Here is a 16,356-nt window from a genome sequence, read left to right on the forward strand (position 1 = left end):
TAGCCTTGTCAACTCTGTCTCCATTCAGCCCTTTTTTACCTCACCAAACTTATTGGAATAGCCTGACTCCCTGCCCCAAGCCCCTGAAATCAAACGCATTCTCTGGGCTTTCCCAGTTAAGCCATTTAAAGCTGACAGAGTCCCTCTCTCACTTCAACCATCAGGGGCTCCCCACCCAACCCAGGTCTGGCCTAGCCCTCCATGGGATTCACAGACCTTCATGACTCCCAGCCCCTCTAGTTTGTGTGGAATGCCCCTTTCAGACCCCTGGGCCCCAGTTTCCAAAATGCCCCACATTCCCTCCTATCTCCAAATCCTCCCAAGGCTTTTCTCTGGACCCATGAATATGTGCCTATAAAAATTTTATAATGCTGTTCTGCTGTTTTAACTTTTTACATAAAAGGCATCATGCTATATGAATGCTTCTTCGGCTTGCCTTTGGCATGCAATGGGACATCTTAGAAATATTCTGTGTCAGGATAGTCAAACATATGTAGAGCTGGCTCATTCTTTGTAACCACCACACACATAACATCCCACACATGACACTTCCCCAGGCGCTGAACACCTATTGGCTCCCAATGTTCCACTGTAAAAATTGTCCTGCATCAGACAGCCTTGCTCACATATGAAGGTGTCCCCCCAGAACAGATGCAAGGAAGTGCAATCCCTGTGTCATTAGGTGTGCCCATTTTTGCTCTAATAAACTCTGTCACTTGCCAGTGCCCCTAACCCTGCATAAGTCCACACCTGCCCTCAGCCATGCACCATTCTCTTGCAGATTTCTCAGTCCACAGACTGACCTGTCCTGGCTGCCTGGAAGGCCAAGCCCCTCATCTTCAGCTTAATGCCACCACTTGGAGACTCTTCCCAGCCCTGCCTCTAGTCCTACCACAGGTGGCTACTTCCACCATCTGGGCTGTCCCAGGGAGGAGCAGAGGACTTCCCACAGTATTTATCTCTGGAGTCCCACTGCTCAGTACAGTGATTTAGCTGATCTTTCAGAAGAAAAGTAGGTGTCACTCAAGGTTACCTGTCCCTCCTCCTCTGCCCCAGGCTACTACCTGCCACATTCAACATGTGTTTTGACTGTGCTTCACTCAAGGCCTTGAACTCCACATCTCACTGAACAATCCTCAAAGAATCCAATTACCCAAGAGTGTAATGTCACTTTGCTGAAGGTATAATCAGAGCGCAGAGGGGGGCTTTATGTCACACCCCACACAAAACCATCCTGAACCCAGATGTTGTCCCCCTACTCTCCTCAGCTTTGCCTCCAGCAGAGACTACAGCCCAGATGGCTGGCCCCTCCAATGGCCTACCTGCTTCCCCATGAAAACTTCACATTCCTCCCATCATTCAGAAGGATTCTGCCTCTTCCTCAGCAATCACCTTCCAGCCTCCAACCTGAACTCATGCTGATACTCAACATAACCAGGACATCAGTTCCCAGAACAGGGCAGAGCACCCTCATCTGTCCCACCCCCATGCAGCTCATCAGAGTCTGTCTTCCAAACATCCACAGGGATTTTCTCAAAGGAACTAGAGTGCAAACAGGGCCATTGTGCCAGTGAGGCCTTGGCATACCAAGCGCTCTGGTTAGAGCCTAGAGGGCTCCCCAGCTGGGAGGGTCTGTCTAGCTCAACAGTTGAGGGTATGGAAGGTACTAGATGGATGGGGTTGGAGTGGGAGGAAATGGGGAGCACTCTCACCCAAGTCCCCACATCTGAACTCCCAAGGTTGACACCTTTATCATTGAGGCCGCCGACCTGGGCATGATCTATAAGATTAAGCTCCGCCATGACAATAGCAAGTGGTATGCTGACTGGTATGTGGAGAAAGTGGAGATCTGGAATGACACCAAAGAAGATGAGTTCCTTTTCATGTGTGGGCGCTGGCTATCCCCGAAGAAGGAGGACGGGCGAGTTGAGAGGCTCTTTTATGAGAAGGTGCGTGAAAGGCAGCCGGGGGTAGGCGGCTGGGCTCAGCCATGGCCCGTCATCATCCTCAACCTGAAGGCAGACGGTGCTGGAGGTGTAATGGGTCTGGGTTGCACTCTTCCCAACAGAAGTACACTGGGGACCGGAGCAGTAACTGCAGCAGCCCTGCGGACTTCTGGGAGTTCACCATGTGGTCCAAGATGGCCGGTGTCGACATCAGCACAAAGAAGGGGCCCATGGCCAATTACGTCCAGGATGGCCGGGGTAAGCCAAGCAGGGACTCGTCAGAGGAGGAACACACACATGGCAATGTGTTTAAGATATTCTTGGGCAGGCCATGCGTTAGCCCCACCATGATCTGACTTACTACAAGATCAAGCTCCACAAGACAACACCAAGCTGTGCCCAGACTTGGTGATGAAGGTGACCTCGCTGATGAGGGTGTCTATCTAATGTCTTAAAATTTACACACAGTTTTCACACGTATGTCCCATTTCCATCCTCACAACAACCCTGAGAGGAGAGAAGGCAGGGATTAGCCTGGTATACCTACCAGATGGGCTTTGCTCAGAGCCAGGCCACAGGCAGGTACAGAAAAAAGTGCAGGTAATTCCAGCCAAGAAGGTCTAGTTTGGAAACTTTTCAAAGAGATGCATATTGCATAACCTATAACCCACTACACCAGGGCAGTGCCTTCCAAGCTATTGAGGAAGATGGGCCAGAAGAAGGGTTTCCAAACTTGTATCCATTGGTTAACTGCAAGTGACAGAGACCTCAAGATAGTGACTTAAATGATTGAGGGATTTTACTTTTCTCTCACATAGAAGTTCAAAAGTAGGCAGTTGTTACTGATATAGCAGCTCCAGTGAAGTCAGGGGCCTAGGCTCTTTCAATTTAACTACTTTGGCAACCTCACAAGAGGCTTGCAGCCTAAAAGTCACTCCTGTTGCCAAGATGACTGCTGGAGCTCCAGCCATCACATTCATGCCCCAAGAAAATTAATGGAAGGGTAAGGGACAAAAGGGGCTCCTCCCTGTTGAGTCAGATTCTTTAAAAGCAATGTTCTCAACCACATCTGCTTATGTACCATGACCCCGCCACCCCCAGCTGCAAGGGAAACAAATACTGGATGGGCAACTAGAATTCTGTGCCATTACCTAAGCGAGTTTCTATGCTGATTAGTTTGGTTTAATGGATAGAAATGGATGGTTTCTGTAATTTTCATTTACCACGTTACATATATAATACTCTTCTATTAATCTTCCCTAAATTCCTATTTTCTGTGAGACCTTGGTTTTGCCAACCTCATTTTTGCTGACATAGTAAACCTTTCAGGCTTCCCCTGTACGTGGGGAAAGGTTCTTGTCTTATCCCTTTTCACATGGGCACAGTAGGTGCAGCTCAGTTTTTATGTGACAAGGACACTCTCTTTGATCTTCGCTTGGGAGTGACCGACTTCCTCCTCCCTGGAGAGTAGGCACTCACCATAGATAACTTGACAGTCCGGAAAGCTCCTTTGCACTTTGTCTCAGAGGCAGTGAGATGTCTCAAGTCTCGTTTCCAAGTCTACGCTCCCGCCCTGGTCCACCTGGCCTGTTGTGAGGCTTGGCCCCTGATCTCTTGCAGTCATTCCCTACTATGTGTCAGTCACCACTGGGATGCACCAGGATGCAGCCACTGAGAGCCGGGCCTACGTCATCCTCATTGGGGAGGATGAAGAAGAGGTCAGTAACCGCATCTGGCTGGACTATCCTGGAGAGAAGAAGGGCTTCAGCTGCGGCTCCGTGGAGGAGTTCTACGTGGGAGGCTTGGATATAGGCATCATCAAGAAGATAGAGGTGCTGGCCCCTGGGACCTTAGGATGGTGACCACCCCGAGGGAAGGAAGGAGCTAACTTGTACATGGGGTGGAGGAGGGAGGGAGAGTAGAGGGTGGGCAGAGCAGCTGACCTGACCCCCACCTCAGAGCAGGTAGCAGGGGAAGACCTCCTGGCCTCTGTCATCACCTTAGGTGAATCCCCCGCCCCTCCATGTCCAGTTTCCCCCCCACCCTATGCGGATGCCTTGTGTGTTAGTTTTCTGTTGCTCTGTACCCAATGACCATAAACTTAGGAACTAACGCTCTCACAGATGTGTTATCTCTCATTTTCCTGGGTCAGGAATCCTGATGTGGTGAGTTAGCTGGCTCCTCCTCCCAAATGCCACTGGGCTGAAATCAAGATGCTGCCAAGGCTGCAGTCTCATCTGAGGCTTGGGATCCCGTTCAAAGCTCACTGGTTGTTGGCAAAATCTATTTCCTTGTGGTTGTAGGACTGAGGCCTTCAGTTCCCAGAGGCTGCCCACATTCTCTGCCATGCGAGCCCCTATAAAACATGGCAGTTTGTTTCTCCAAGGCCAATAAGAGAAGATGTCTTCTGGTTCAAATCTGTCTGACTTCTTCCATGTCTGACGTCCAGACCCTCTTTTAGAGAGGCTCACCTGATTAGGTCAGGCCCACCCAGAGTAATCTTTTTATTAACTCAAAGTCTTCTGATTAGACACTTTAATTCTATCTGCAAAGTCTTTTCCCCTCATGGGAGGGACTGGGGTCAGTGAGTCCAAAGCACTTTGGAAGGAAGCACTGAGGGAGGAGGCTGCAGAATGGGGAAGGGGACACTGAGCAGGGCAGGGACGGCTTCTTTCTCAGTCATGTCCAGATCCTCAGGGCCCCAATGTGTCCCCTCACAGCTGGGCCATGATGGGACCTCCCCTGAGAGCTGCTGGCTGGTGGAGGAGCTGAGTTTGACTGTGCCCACCCAGGGCACCAAGTACACCCTGACCTGCAATTGCTGGCTTGCCAAGGACCGAGGAGATGGCTTCACATCCCACGTCTTTGACCTCCTGGATGCTACGGTGGTGAACATTGGGGTGAAGGTATAGAGGGGCCTGTGTGTGTGCATTGCATGGCAAGAGTGTGCAAGTTGTGGTGGGGAGCAGTAGGGAGATGAATGTAAGGGAAGCAGGAAACTCATCACTGGGGCATTGGCTGAAGCTGCAGCCTGGTGCACCAGCCACATGCACTTTGCTCAGAGACAGGAGACTCGAGTCTTTTCTGTTCCACTGCTGCATGACACTTGGGTAAGACATTTGGCCTCTCTGGGCCTTGGTTTTCTCATATAGCACATGGAGATAATGTTTTCCATTCTGTTCCAGGTAAGATCTTAACTAATATGCAGTCATGAACATCCAGATGAGCTTTGCAAAGAAACAGCTCTACATAGATGCTCAGGGTCATTATTCTCCAAGTATGCTCCATCGACACCAGTAGGACAGTGACAGGGACAGATGGCATTTGGGATTCTGTGAGCCTCTGGGTCTCAGAGTGCAGTGAGAGCTGTCTGCACAACACCCCCCTTAAGTAGAAAAGGCTGGAAGGCAGGAGTTCTGTGTTCCTATCCTGGCTCCATCTCCAACTGTCTAAATGACCAGGGATGAGTTATACAAACTCACGGGTCAGTGCTAGGCAGGAGGCAGGATGTCTGGGTGCTGATGCCCAAGGAAACATGGCCAGTTGGCAGCCTAGAGGCCTCTGGTTCATGTGACCCCACAGACTTCTCTTTCTCTCTGAAAAGCTGTTGTGGTCAACAGAAGGCTTTAGCCTTCACCTCTGTTCCTAAACCCAAATCAATGAGATTCAAGTCAGCAGCTGTCCCGCAAAGGTAAGAAGCAATCAGCCTGCATCTGAGTGTGCCCTGCCATATTGTCTATGGAGACAGAAGGAAGGGCTGAGTTATGGGCTGTCAAAACCTTGACAGGCAGGAAAGTGGGTGCCTACCCTCTCCCTTGCTTGGGACCCAGAGGATAGAACATGCTCCCACATAGACAGCCTCCCTCCTTTCCCCAGACATCTCCATCTGTGGCCAGACAGTATGTGAGTTAGCACATAGTTCATCCAGGGACCTCTGTCCTGACCCAGTTCCCAGCATTCACGTGGGTATGTGTGTGCCTGGGTATGCACCACCCACCAGCACCCACACACCCCCAACCCAGTGCAGCTGTATCACCCTCTGAGCTCTTTAGTCCACAGAAATCCAGACCCACAGCCCTGTTATTCATGGTGTAAAAGAACACAGGTTGTCCTGACTGGTGTGGCTCGGTGGGCATTGTTCTGCAAAGCAGAAGCTATCAGTTTGATTCCTGGTCAGGGCACCTGCCTGGGTTGTAGGTTACGTCCCCAGCTAGGGTATGTACAAGAGGCAACTGGTCGATGTTTCTCTCCCTCTCTTTCTCCCTTCTTTCTCCTCTCTAAAAATAAATAAATAAATCATTTCTTTTCTTAAGGTGAGAACACAGGTTTGTTACTTTACAAAGAACCACACAGTTCTTTCTTGTTGTTTTTGTTTTTTTATTTTATCTTTATTGTTTTTCTGTTACAGTTGTTCCACTTTTTCCCTCATTGCTCCCCTCCCACCCAGCCCACCTCTTCTCCCACGGTCAATCCTCACCCTGTTGTCCATGTCTGTGGGTTATTTTTACTTGTTCCTTTACTAAACCCTTCCCCTACTTAGCCCCCTTCTCTCCCTCTCCCCCTCCCCCCTGATAACTGTTACTCTGTTCCTTGTTCAATTTTGTTCATTTCTGTTGTTCATTAGTCTCCTGTATTAGGTGATATCTTATGGTATTTTTCTGTCATTGCCTGGCTTATTTCGCTAAGCATAATTCTCTCTAGTTCCATCCATGTTGTCGCAAAAGGCAGGAACTGCTTCTTTCTTCTGCATAGTATTCCATTGTGTAAATGTATCGCAGTTTTTTAATCCACTCATCTACAGATGGGCACTGAGGCTGTTTCCAGCACTGGCTATTGTAAATAGTGCTGCTATGAACATAGGGGTGCATAGGTTCTTTTGAGTTAGTGTTTCAGGATTCTTTGGGTATAATCCTAACAGAGGAATTGCTGGTTCAAAAGGCAGATCCATTTTTAGTTTTTTGAGGTAATTCCGTACTCTTTTCCATAGTGGCTGCACCAGTCTGTATTCCCACCAACAGTGCAGTAGGGTTCCCTTTTCTGCACATCCTCGCCAGCATTTGTTATGTGTTGATTTGTTGATGATGGCCGCTCTGACTGGTGTAAAGTGGTGTCTCATTGTGGTTTTTATTTGCATCTCTCTGATGGCTAGTGATGTAGAGCATTCTTTCATATCCCTTGGACCCTCTGTATATCCTCCTTGGAGAAGTGTTTGTTCAGGTCCTTTGCCACAGGGTTCTTTAGAATGGCCGTCTCCCCAAGGCGTTTGATATCAGAGTGGAGTTACAAAAGCACTGTTTCTGTGTTTCTTTTGGGAAACAGACCTGTGACATAACGGGTGTCTGTGCAAAGAAGAGAAATCTGGACACAGAGAGCAGGAGTCTGGAGGGAGGAGCCATAAGGGCCAGTCTCCTTGGAGCCACAAAAACTCATTCTGACCATTCTAGTTCTGATGCCTGTCTGGATAAGAGCAAAAGAGCACCAGGCTCCTGTTTTTATTCTCAATAACTCCGTGCCACCACAGATGCTCTTGTTAGATGGTCTAAGCGGATTTTCCTGGTAAAGCAGGAGACTCTTCCGTTACTCCCTCAGAAAACCTGTCCTCTGGGCCAGGCCTGAAAATACTACTTCTAATCTTGCAGTTTCGTGGCAGAGATTCTAGCTGTTGCTTGACAACCACCGAGTACCCAAAGGCACAACATTGGTGGCATGATCACTGTGGTGTGTGACTTGGGTTCTGAGTTTTAAAGCTTCTGGCTAGTGGGTACCAGGCTCCTGCACAGGTGAGAAAACCATGGGGCAGCCACAGGGGAAGGGAAGGGCCAGGTATGGGCAAAGGAGATGATGGTAGCCTGGCAGTTTCTCAGCCATGTGTGCAAGCCTATCCTGAGTCTTTGGGACTTAGTTGCTGATGCCTGGGCACCTGGCGAGAGGAAATAGAGTAAGAAGCCGAGACTAGAACACACCCCAGATCATGGGTAAAGATGGCCCCTTTGCCACGAGGCGTCCTCTGAGAGGAAAATCCAAGGCCAGGGGCTTCAGTGAGGGTTCTGGAAAGAGCTCGCTGCTGCCTCCCTCTCTGGTGGAAACAAAGGGAATATATCATTTTTTTTGTAGTGAACCTAAGACAAAAATGGCAAAATCCCAAAGTAAAGCAAAAATCAAATAGAATAGGTGATTGTCCCATTTTACCAGTGAATGGAGCCTGAGCTCCCTTAAGCATCAGGATGTTTTTTGGCTGTAGCTTGAAGGAAAGACAAAGCTGCTGCTGCTTCTTGAGGCCATACCACAAGGCTGCCCCATGTCTGTAGCTGTCACAACTCTGCAAAGTGCTTATCCCCATTTCATGGTGGACAAAGCAGAGGCTGGCAAGTGTGAAGCACCTGCCCAGGTTCAACAGCTAGCTGGTGGTGGGTCTAGGATTCAAATGGAGCTCTGCGTGGCTCCAAATGCCACTGTCCTGCCATCATGTGCTGCTAGAATGCATGGATTTAGTTTGTGATTCGACTGACAAAGGAATCAGTTGATGCTGGGACTCTAAGTCATGTTTCAGCTGCACACACGTTCTCTATGTGAAATGGAATTCTCTCTAGTAGTAAGCTGGGCCTTGTGGGGGACACTTCAGAGCCACAGAGCTAGAAGACAGTGTCATCTTGCCCTGGTGATAATGAGGCAAGTGGGTGGGGTTGGTGAGTGACACCAAGGCTCAGGACCTGTATCCCTCTCATGGCAGGCACTGTATGAGATGACTGTGTGGACAGGCGACGAGGTTGATGGTGGCACAGACTCCAACATCTTTATGACCCTCTATGGCATCCACGGCAGCACAGAGGAAGTGCAGCTGGACAAAAAGAAGGCCAGGTATCCAGGGACCAGCTCTGCCTTTTACCCCTCTGCCTATCCAGTTCTTCACTTTCTAGCCCCACTGTGCGTTCAACCAGATCACTTCCCTCATATGCCCCTCATTCCTTGGGGACTTCCAGCCTCCACACCTTTGTCCTTGTGATTCCCACCTCCTGCGGTGCCCTTCATCCACTCTCTTCTCTTTCAAGGTCCAGTTTAAACCTACCTCCTCCAAGAAGCCTTCCTTGATTACCTGATCTCATAGCCCATCTTTTCTTCCTTTCCCCTGTACTTTCTTCTTTCCATCTCTTCCTCCCTCCCTAGAGAATGTTAATTGTAAGGTCTGCAGATTAGTTGATAGTATTATGTCACTGTGAATCTCCTGAGCCTCTGACTCAGAAGGACAAGGCTGCTAAAGTGGTCCAGGCTTTGCCCTGCTTATCTACCCAGAGGAGCCTCTCTGCTCAGCAGCTGAAGAGGTGACATCAGAGGAGCATGACCTTTGGCTGTTGCTCATTCCCTTTCTATTCTGGTTTTCTCCTGTTCCCCACCCCTATCAGAGTAACCAATACCTACTCACATACAGTATTAGTCTCTGTGACTGAGAACAGTATAAGGCTAACCAGAGCCAAAGCCTTAGGCTGGGAGGGCAACTAGTTTACCAAGAGTTTTAGGCCTTAGGGGATGTGGCTCAAAGGCTGACCATTTCTCCCACGGCAGCTCCTCAGTTTGGGGGCCCTACCAAGTGTCAGCCTTGAGGGGATTGTGTAGCAGAAAATGTGGCGAGTTAGCTATGGAGCAATGGAGGGCCGATGAGGGGCTTTGTCTTTGGATGTGGGCTTTTAACCCGAGGAAAGGAGGTCCATCCAGGTGTAGGTGGGGTTTGGTCTCTAAAGAAGGGTGAGGGAGCCAAGTAATCCACTCTTCTGCCTTCTACAAGACAAGCTTGTTACTCCCCTTCTCCTTCGCCTGGCCCACTATAAGATGGAGACACTTGGCTAAATCAAAGGGTGAAAATTAAAGAGAAATACAAAGCCAAGAATTCTAAAGTTCCTTTGATCTGCAACATTATACACCTGGCAAGAGTAAGGAAGCAAATGAGTTGAAAGATGATTTGAGAGGAGTCTCCAGTATGTGATATGAACTTGACAATGGACTTTGTGAGCGCCTCCTTCTGTTTGCAAATGAGCAGAGGGACATACTGGGCTTAAACTGGAGCACAAAGGATTTCAGATAGATTTTGGGGAGAACATTTTTACTTCTAATATTCATAAAATACACCTGAGCAACTTATCCAAAGAGATTAGGCTGCTTGGCTGTTCCGCCACTGCCTGTAAGACTAGGAGTGGTTCGTTCCTGGTCCATAGCATTTGCAGTCTCAGTCCCACTGGCTGTGGCCTCTGCTTTTAAAAATATGTCTTGTATTCAAAAAGGCATGACAGTTGCCACGCAGTGTCATATCTTCAGTGCCACCTGCATTACCCCCAGAGACTTATCAGCAGCAGCATCTGGAACCAGCCAGCAGTCAAGCAATCAGTCAGCACAGAAGGTCGCTTTATATGTGCGGCACTGTGGGAAGGTCAGTAAGGGATGAAGAGAGAGCATCTCTGAGATGAGACAGCAATTCAGCAGAAAAGTAGTCATAGCAACAAAAGCAATGTTACTTTCTATGTCCCTGCCACCCAAGGCCACTGCCTTTAATTGTGCAGATTGTGTATATATATAACACATCTAGAGTTGTGCGGTGCACAACGTTCCCCACCATTCATGGGAGCCTGTAAAGCTTTGTGGACATGAAACTCCTTTTCCATTGAGACTGCAGGCCTAGTGCCATTCTCCCCAGACTTCAGATGAGGAAACCAAGTCCCAGAGAAAAGCTGGGACTGCTGAATGAGATGAAGACCAAGAACTGGTAGGGATGGATTGAGGACTGCTTCTACAGGCAAACTCACTTATCTTAAGTATTTTGGCAACATATCTGGGTGCAACAGACAAGAAACTGGGGAGTCAATGGAAGCCTGTTCTCTCCTTACCCTGAACCTGGTTTGTGGCATGACCTGGGCCCTCACCACAGCCAGCTCCCCTTTTTCATGCATCTGCTCTCCACCCCCAGATTTGAGAGGGAGCAGAATGACACCTTCCTCATGGAGATCCTGGACATTGCTCCATTCACCAAGATGCGGATCCGAATTGATGGCCAGGGAAACAGGCCTGAGTGGTTCCTGGAGAAGGTAAATCATCTGCACCCTCTCTCTCCCTCCCACCCCCAGCCTGCACCTTTGTCCTGCTCCTTTGAGTTGTTGGAGGACCTTGGGAAAGTACAAATGCCATCTTAGAGGGTTGTTACAGAGACCTGGCCTATATAATCCAATAGGCCCCTTTGATGCAAATTAATTGGAGAACAGAGTTTTATTTATTTGCGTCCAGTTAAAACTGAATCGACTGGCAGAGGACACAGCAGGCACTGTAGCAAGCAGAGACTTGGTGTGGGCTTCTTGGAGGAGGTCAGTTGGTAGGAGTGATAAAGGAGCAGCAGGAGTTGGGACAGCAATATGGTGGAAACTACGTGGGATGAAAAGGGAGCCCTTGGTGTCCCTGTGATCCCTGAGTTAGGTGGCTGCCTCTTTCTCCACCTGGGCCCTCTACTTTCCCCAAAATCAGTCCTCTCATCCCCCATCCACCAACAGCCATCTGTCCTGAGTTTCCCCAGGCTCCTACACCCCTCTTCAGCATATTCTTCTTGAGCTAACAATATGGTGCCCAGGCCCAGGACAATCGGGCCAACTTCAGTAGTACACTATTCCCAGGTGTTTGTGCCTGACAGTGCTTTGGTTGGTCCATTGTCTGTCAGTCATTCAGCACACACTTCTTGTGTACAATGTTGGAAACATCTTTGGACAAATAGCCCATTTTCAAATCCCTAAACTAGAGTAGTCATGGTGGGGGTTTCCACACCTGTGTGAGGCACACAGGGCAGAGTCTTTGTCCTGGACAGGGCCCTTCCCATATGCCGGGAGTCTAAGGCAGAAGAACTCGTCTCAAGGGATTCTGGGTCCTTGGGGCTCAGCCAAAGGGGATGCATTAGTGGGCGAGGGGCTGGTGGAGGCGAGGACAGGTATTCCCCCACTGGGCCCTCTCACCCAGATCCTCCTGAAGAACATGAACACTGGAGACCTGACCATGTTCCATTATGGAGACTGGCTGTCCCTGTGGAAGGGCAAGCAGACCCTGGTGTGTGAAATGTGTGCTGTCATCAATGGAAAGGAGATGATGGAGTGGACTTCCTACACCATCTCAGTTAAGACCAGTGACATCAGCGGTGAGTTGATGGGTCCCCTGTCTCCCACTCCCACCTCCCACTACTCTTGTCCCTCCTCAAGTTCAGCCTTAGGCCCTGGGCTCTAGTCAGGATATTTTTTTAGATGGCCTTCCAAATGTTAATCAATCTAAGACCTTTCCACAGTGTGTTACTTTCTATCTGGACAGAAGTATTTCCTCCCAGTGATGGAGTTGGCTGTGTTCCTCCTCCCTCAGACAAGTGAGGGAGAATGTTATCGAGCAGTATGGTCAGCAAATGGTCAGAAATGAAGCTTGACTCATAGATCCTCAGTCCTCCTGCTGCCTCCCAGTGCCACTCAGCCAGGTGCCATGCATCTGAGATTCTGTGGGTTCCTGCCCTCATCCTTGATCTTTTCAACCATCTTTTGTGAACCAGATTTGGCCTAGGGTCATAGAATGGAGAGATGACCCTGGGCCCTTGTGGGTCTGACACTCTCATGGAGCAAATGACAGTGAGGTTCTGTCAGCACACATGCTGGGAAACCCAGAGGGAGGCACAAGGGATCAGACGTAAGGTCACGGAGGGCCAAAGTCCAGTCCGGAAAGACAAACAGAAGCCACTGAGGCACAGGGGTCACCAGAGGAAACCTTCCAAGTAAGAACACTAATGTGTGCAAAGGCCATGTTTCCTGCCTGCCTTCCCCTGTACCAAGCCTGCTCCCCAGGAACTGTTGCAAGGAATCTGGCAAACTCATTTACACTAATGGTGAACGGCTACTTTAGAATTAACTTGTTGGCCCAATAGAGAAACATTTAGCCAAAGAAATGAAGCTCTCATGGTCCTATCACAAGCATAACTGATGGGTCAATAAAACTGGTAAAGTTTGTTTTTGGCCCCTCCCTTCTTCCTTTCCTCCTCACAGTGGAGCCTTCACTGTTTTTGCTTAAAAGTTCCAAGTGTCCACATGTTTTCAAGCCCCTCCATATCCTCATGATGTAACCTCAGGAAACAAGTGATAAGTTTACTGATAACCACAGGGTATACATCAAAAAAGCTCCACAGGGTCACCTCTTTGAGAAGCATCTTCTTTTTAACAAGGGTCAATACCTCTATTTGGCTTAAGTAAATGATATGAATTCTAGTGTAGTATGTTATCAAGAGGTATATTTGAGGAACAAGAAACTTTCCTATTTCCTCTGAACCCACAGTGTGTAGGAGGGAGCCTGTATTTCTAAACTGTAAAGCCAGTCTACAGGGCATGCCTTCTAAGTGTGGGTGTATTTCTCCAGAACTAGGTGAATTCTTATACTAAACCATTCACACTTGCTAGCCAGGACTCCACTTTGCCCACCAGCATGCACAAAGCACAGAGATAAATGGAGGATACAGTCAGAGACCGGAGAATTCCAGCCCTTTCCTACCCCAGCCTCACTGACTCTGAACTTGCCCACCTGCACACCTGGCTCCCCCAAGGATGGGAGGATGCAGACCAAGGCAAGAAGACTATGTGTCTGAGAGACTAGCACCCAGAGCCCTTATCTTATGCACTCCCAGGTGCGGGCACTGATGCCAATGTGTTCATCATCATCTTTGGGGAGGATGGAGACAGCGGGACACTGGCCCTGAAGCGTTCGGCTGAGGGGATGGAGTTTATGCAGGACAACGAAGACACGTTCGACTTCCCTGACGTGCTCAGCTTGGGTCACCTCTGCAAACTGAGGGTCTGGCATGACAACACAGGTATGTCCCGCTCAAGGTCAGGGTGATAGGGAGGGCAGGCCTTAGCTCTCCACCTGAGCCTCTCCCCATCTCCCTGGCAACATGTTGACCCTTCTACCCCAGGTGGCTGGCAACTACAAATGCTGATTGCTACCATTTTGATGCTTCCATCAGTTAAAAGACCCAATGTTTCTGAACAAATTTTAGAGATGAAGCTCAGTGCGTCCTGCTTTCTCCCAGGGGTTATGAATGGTTCTTAATTTTCTGTGACATTGGAGCATTGACTTCCTAGCTCAGACATAAAAATTAAAAAAAAGAAAATTCACTTCCCATGGATTTTCTATAAAGGATTAGACTTGTTTATTTATAATAGCAAGTCTAAAATTAGTCAAATTTGTTTATAAATATAAATTATGGAATAGAACATAAGCCAAGTGAGAAATTTATTTTTAAATTTGGAATACCCATGGAAACTTTGTCATGTTTGTATATGTGATGACGTTCATGTTCTCAACATCTCTTTGGTTATTCTTTTGTTGTCTTCAGTGTACACTTGATCATTTTTTTCCTGCTGTTTGGCCTTTAAGTTCCATTTTAATTAGAGAAGAGTTGTTAAATACTATATTTCACCTCCTTAACACATGCTGCTCCCTTAATTCTTACTATTCTAACTCACCCCTCTTGTCCTCCACTGAAACTAGCCTCTGCAAAACTATCTGCTCAAAGCCTTCTCCAGTATTTCTGAGTCTCCCCCAGAAGTGGCCCTGAGCCATCCTGACTTTGTTTGTCCTGACTTCTTCCAAGTCCCTACTGGGGACCAATATGTTCATTGTGCTGACTGATGAAACCCAACTTGACAGTTTGAAATCTCCTTTCCTAAGGGAGCTAGACTATTTTGCTTTAACATGAGTTAAACAGTTAAGTATATTCCATAACAGGGAATTAGCTCAAATTAGGCACAGAGAAAATGGCCAATCTTCAAAGCAATAAAATGACAAATATTTTCACAGAACTACACAGTTTTCAAATCTCACTGTGTCCATTCAGTCTATGTTCAGTGCATATCTGATAATATTAAGTATTAAAGATGCAAACACTTGATCCTTACAACCTCTTTGTGAATTACTACAGAAAAACCACTTCGTTACCTGTCTTTTCTACAACCAAAAATATGTTGGGGTTCTGTGAAGTTTGAATGCCTTACTCAGGACTACACCCCAAGAAAAGAACACAGGACAAATAAATCCAGGCCTCCCAACCCCTGTTCCGGTACACTATGCTGGGTGCCAGTGTGCCAGTGGGTCAAAAAAGTTGAGATGAGGGCAGATTCTTCTACCTCTGTTCACTCTGTCTCCCATGTATGATTGTTACCAGGGTGTATTGGGGTGTCTTATCTAGAAAAGGGTGTAGTGGGTGGGGATCCTTCTTCCTCACCTGTCCCTTCCAGTGTCATTATGAGTCTATGGGGAAAAAACATGCTTGCAGAACATTCTCAAAATACTTCTGATGAATCTTTCCTCTTTTCCAAGAAGCAAACAAAACAAGACCCCTGAATTCTTTCCCACCTTCTCATCATCCATTATGATTGTCTTAGGACCAATAACAGGTTGACTGGTGTATGAAAGTTCGATATAATAACAAGAACCCATAATGATCAAGACCATCTTCTTCTGCAGACAGTTCACAAGATAAGGATGAGCTGCTGCCTACAACACTCAGCAAATGGTTCGCCCAGTCAAGACAATCACTTCACTATTTAATTGGGCTGCCAATGGCTCACGGAAAGCATGGAGCCCCACTGTATGTGTCACAAGCCTTATGAGAAGGATTTAACTGATTATATTAATGGGGTAATGTGGGGATGGGGTTTACCTACCCTAATATCCATGCAAAGACTCTCCTGTTGCAGGGTCCACACCAGAGGCAAACCATTGTGTAGGAAGTATAGTCCCAGGAATGGTGTCCCTGCCATCATCAGAAAGAAGCACATTGTATCCATGGGCTTCTAACTCTCAGACATGCTACCAACATGCACCAACAAGATATTAGTACTCTTGAGAGCAGAGGAGTTGTGCAGGAAAAAAAAAATCTCCCTCGGGACTAGCTGCTGGGTAGAAAAATATTCAAAGCCACTGGAGCAAGATAAAACACACTAAATCAGAATGCAGTCCAATCAGAGAGCCTAATGTAAAGCTTAGCTGTAGCAGCTCAAAGTCCAGTAAGGCCAGATGGTCCAGAGTTATAATTCTCAAGGTGACAAACTCATTGCTTTAACTTTTGCAGCTGAAGCCTCCACACCCCTGCATGCAGTTCAATGTTAACTGGGGCTCAGAAACCAACTACATTCCTCTAAGCTGGAAAAAGAGGAAGAATCTAGAACTGAAGTTATCAATTAACAATCTCTCTTATGTCCTCACATCTTTGCTGAAAGTTCTTCCTATTTCCTTATGTAACCAGAACCCTTCCTAGAACAGTCATTAAATTTGTAACTACATGCTTTTTCTTTGTCCCCTTTACTCAACTGTCAGCTCCCTGAGTACCATTGTCTTCTTCATTGTTCTTTCCCTAATG

General features: G+C 47.8%; 1 protein-coding gene across 2 annotated transcripts in view; it reads left to right on the plus strand.

Moving 5' to 3' along the window:
* LOC150002597 (lipoxygenase homology domain-containing protein 1-like) overlaps positions 1-16,356 on the plus strand; it is a 147,205-nt gene that overhangs the window by 114,895 nt on the left and 15,954 nt on the right. The window contains exons 30-37 of one of the 2 annotated variants that reach the window (XM_090285096.1): positions 1,740-1,949; positions 2,069-2,204; positions 3,567-3,778; positions 4,667-4,852; positions 8,677-8,804; positions 10,900-11,017; positions 11,931-12,105; positions 13,621-13,806. In XM_090285096.1, coding sequence (XP_090141222.1) covers positions 1,740-1,949; positions 2,069-2,204; positions 3,567-3,778; positions 4,667-4,852; positions 8,677-8,804; positions 10,900-11,017; positions 11,931-12,105; positions 13,621-13,806 — 1,351 coding nt within the window. The remainder of the gene's footprint in view (positions 1-1,739; positions 1,950-2,068; positions 2,205-3,566; positions 3,779-4,666; positions 4,853-8,676; positions 8,805-10,899; positions 11,018-11,930; positions 12,106-13,620; positions 13,807-16,356) is intronic. The other variant, XM_090285097.1, reaches the window with a different exon arrangement.

Source organism: Furipterus horrens, unplaced genomic scaffold, assembly GCF_987537825.1.
Source record: "Furipterus horrens unplaced genomic scaffold, mFurHor1.1.pri manual_scaffold_8, whole genome shotgun sequence".
Lineage (NCBI taxonomy): Eukaryota > Metazoa > Chordata > Mammalia > Chiroptera > Furipteridae > Furipterus > Furipterus horrens.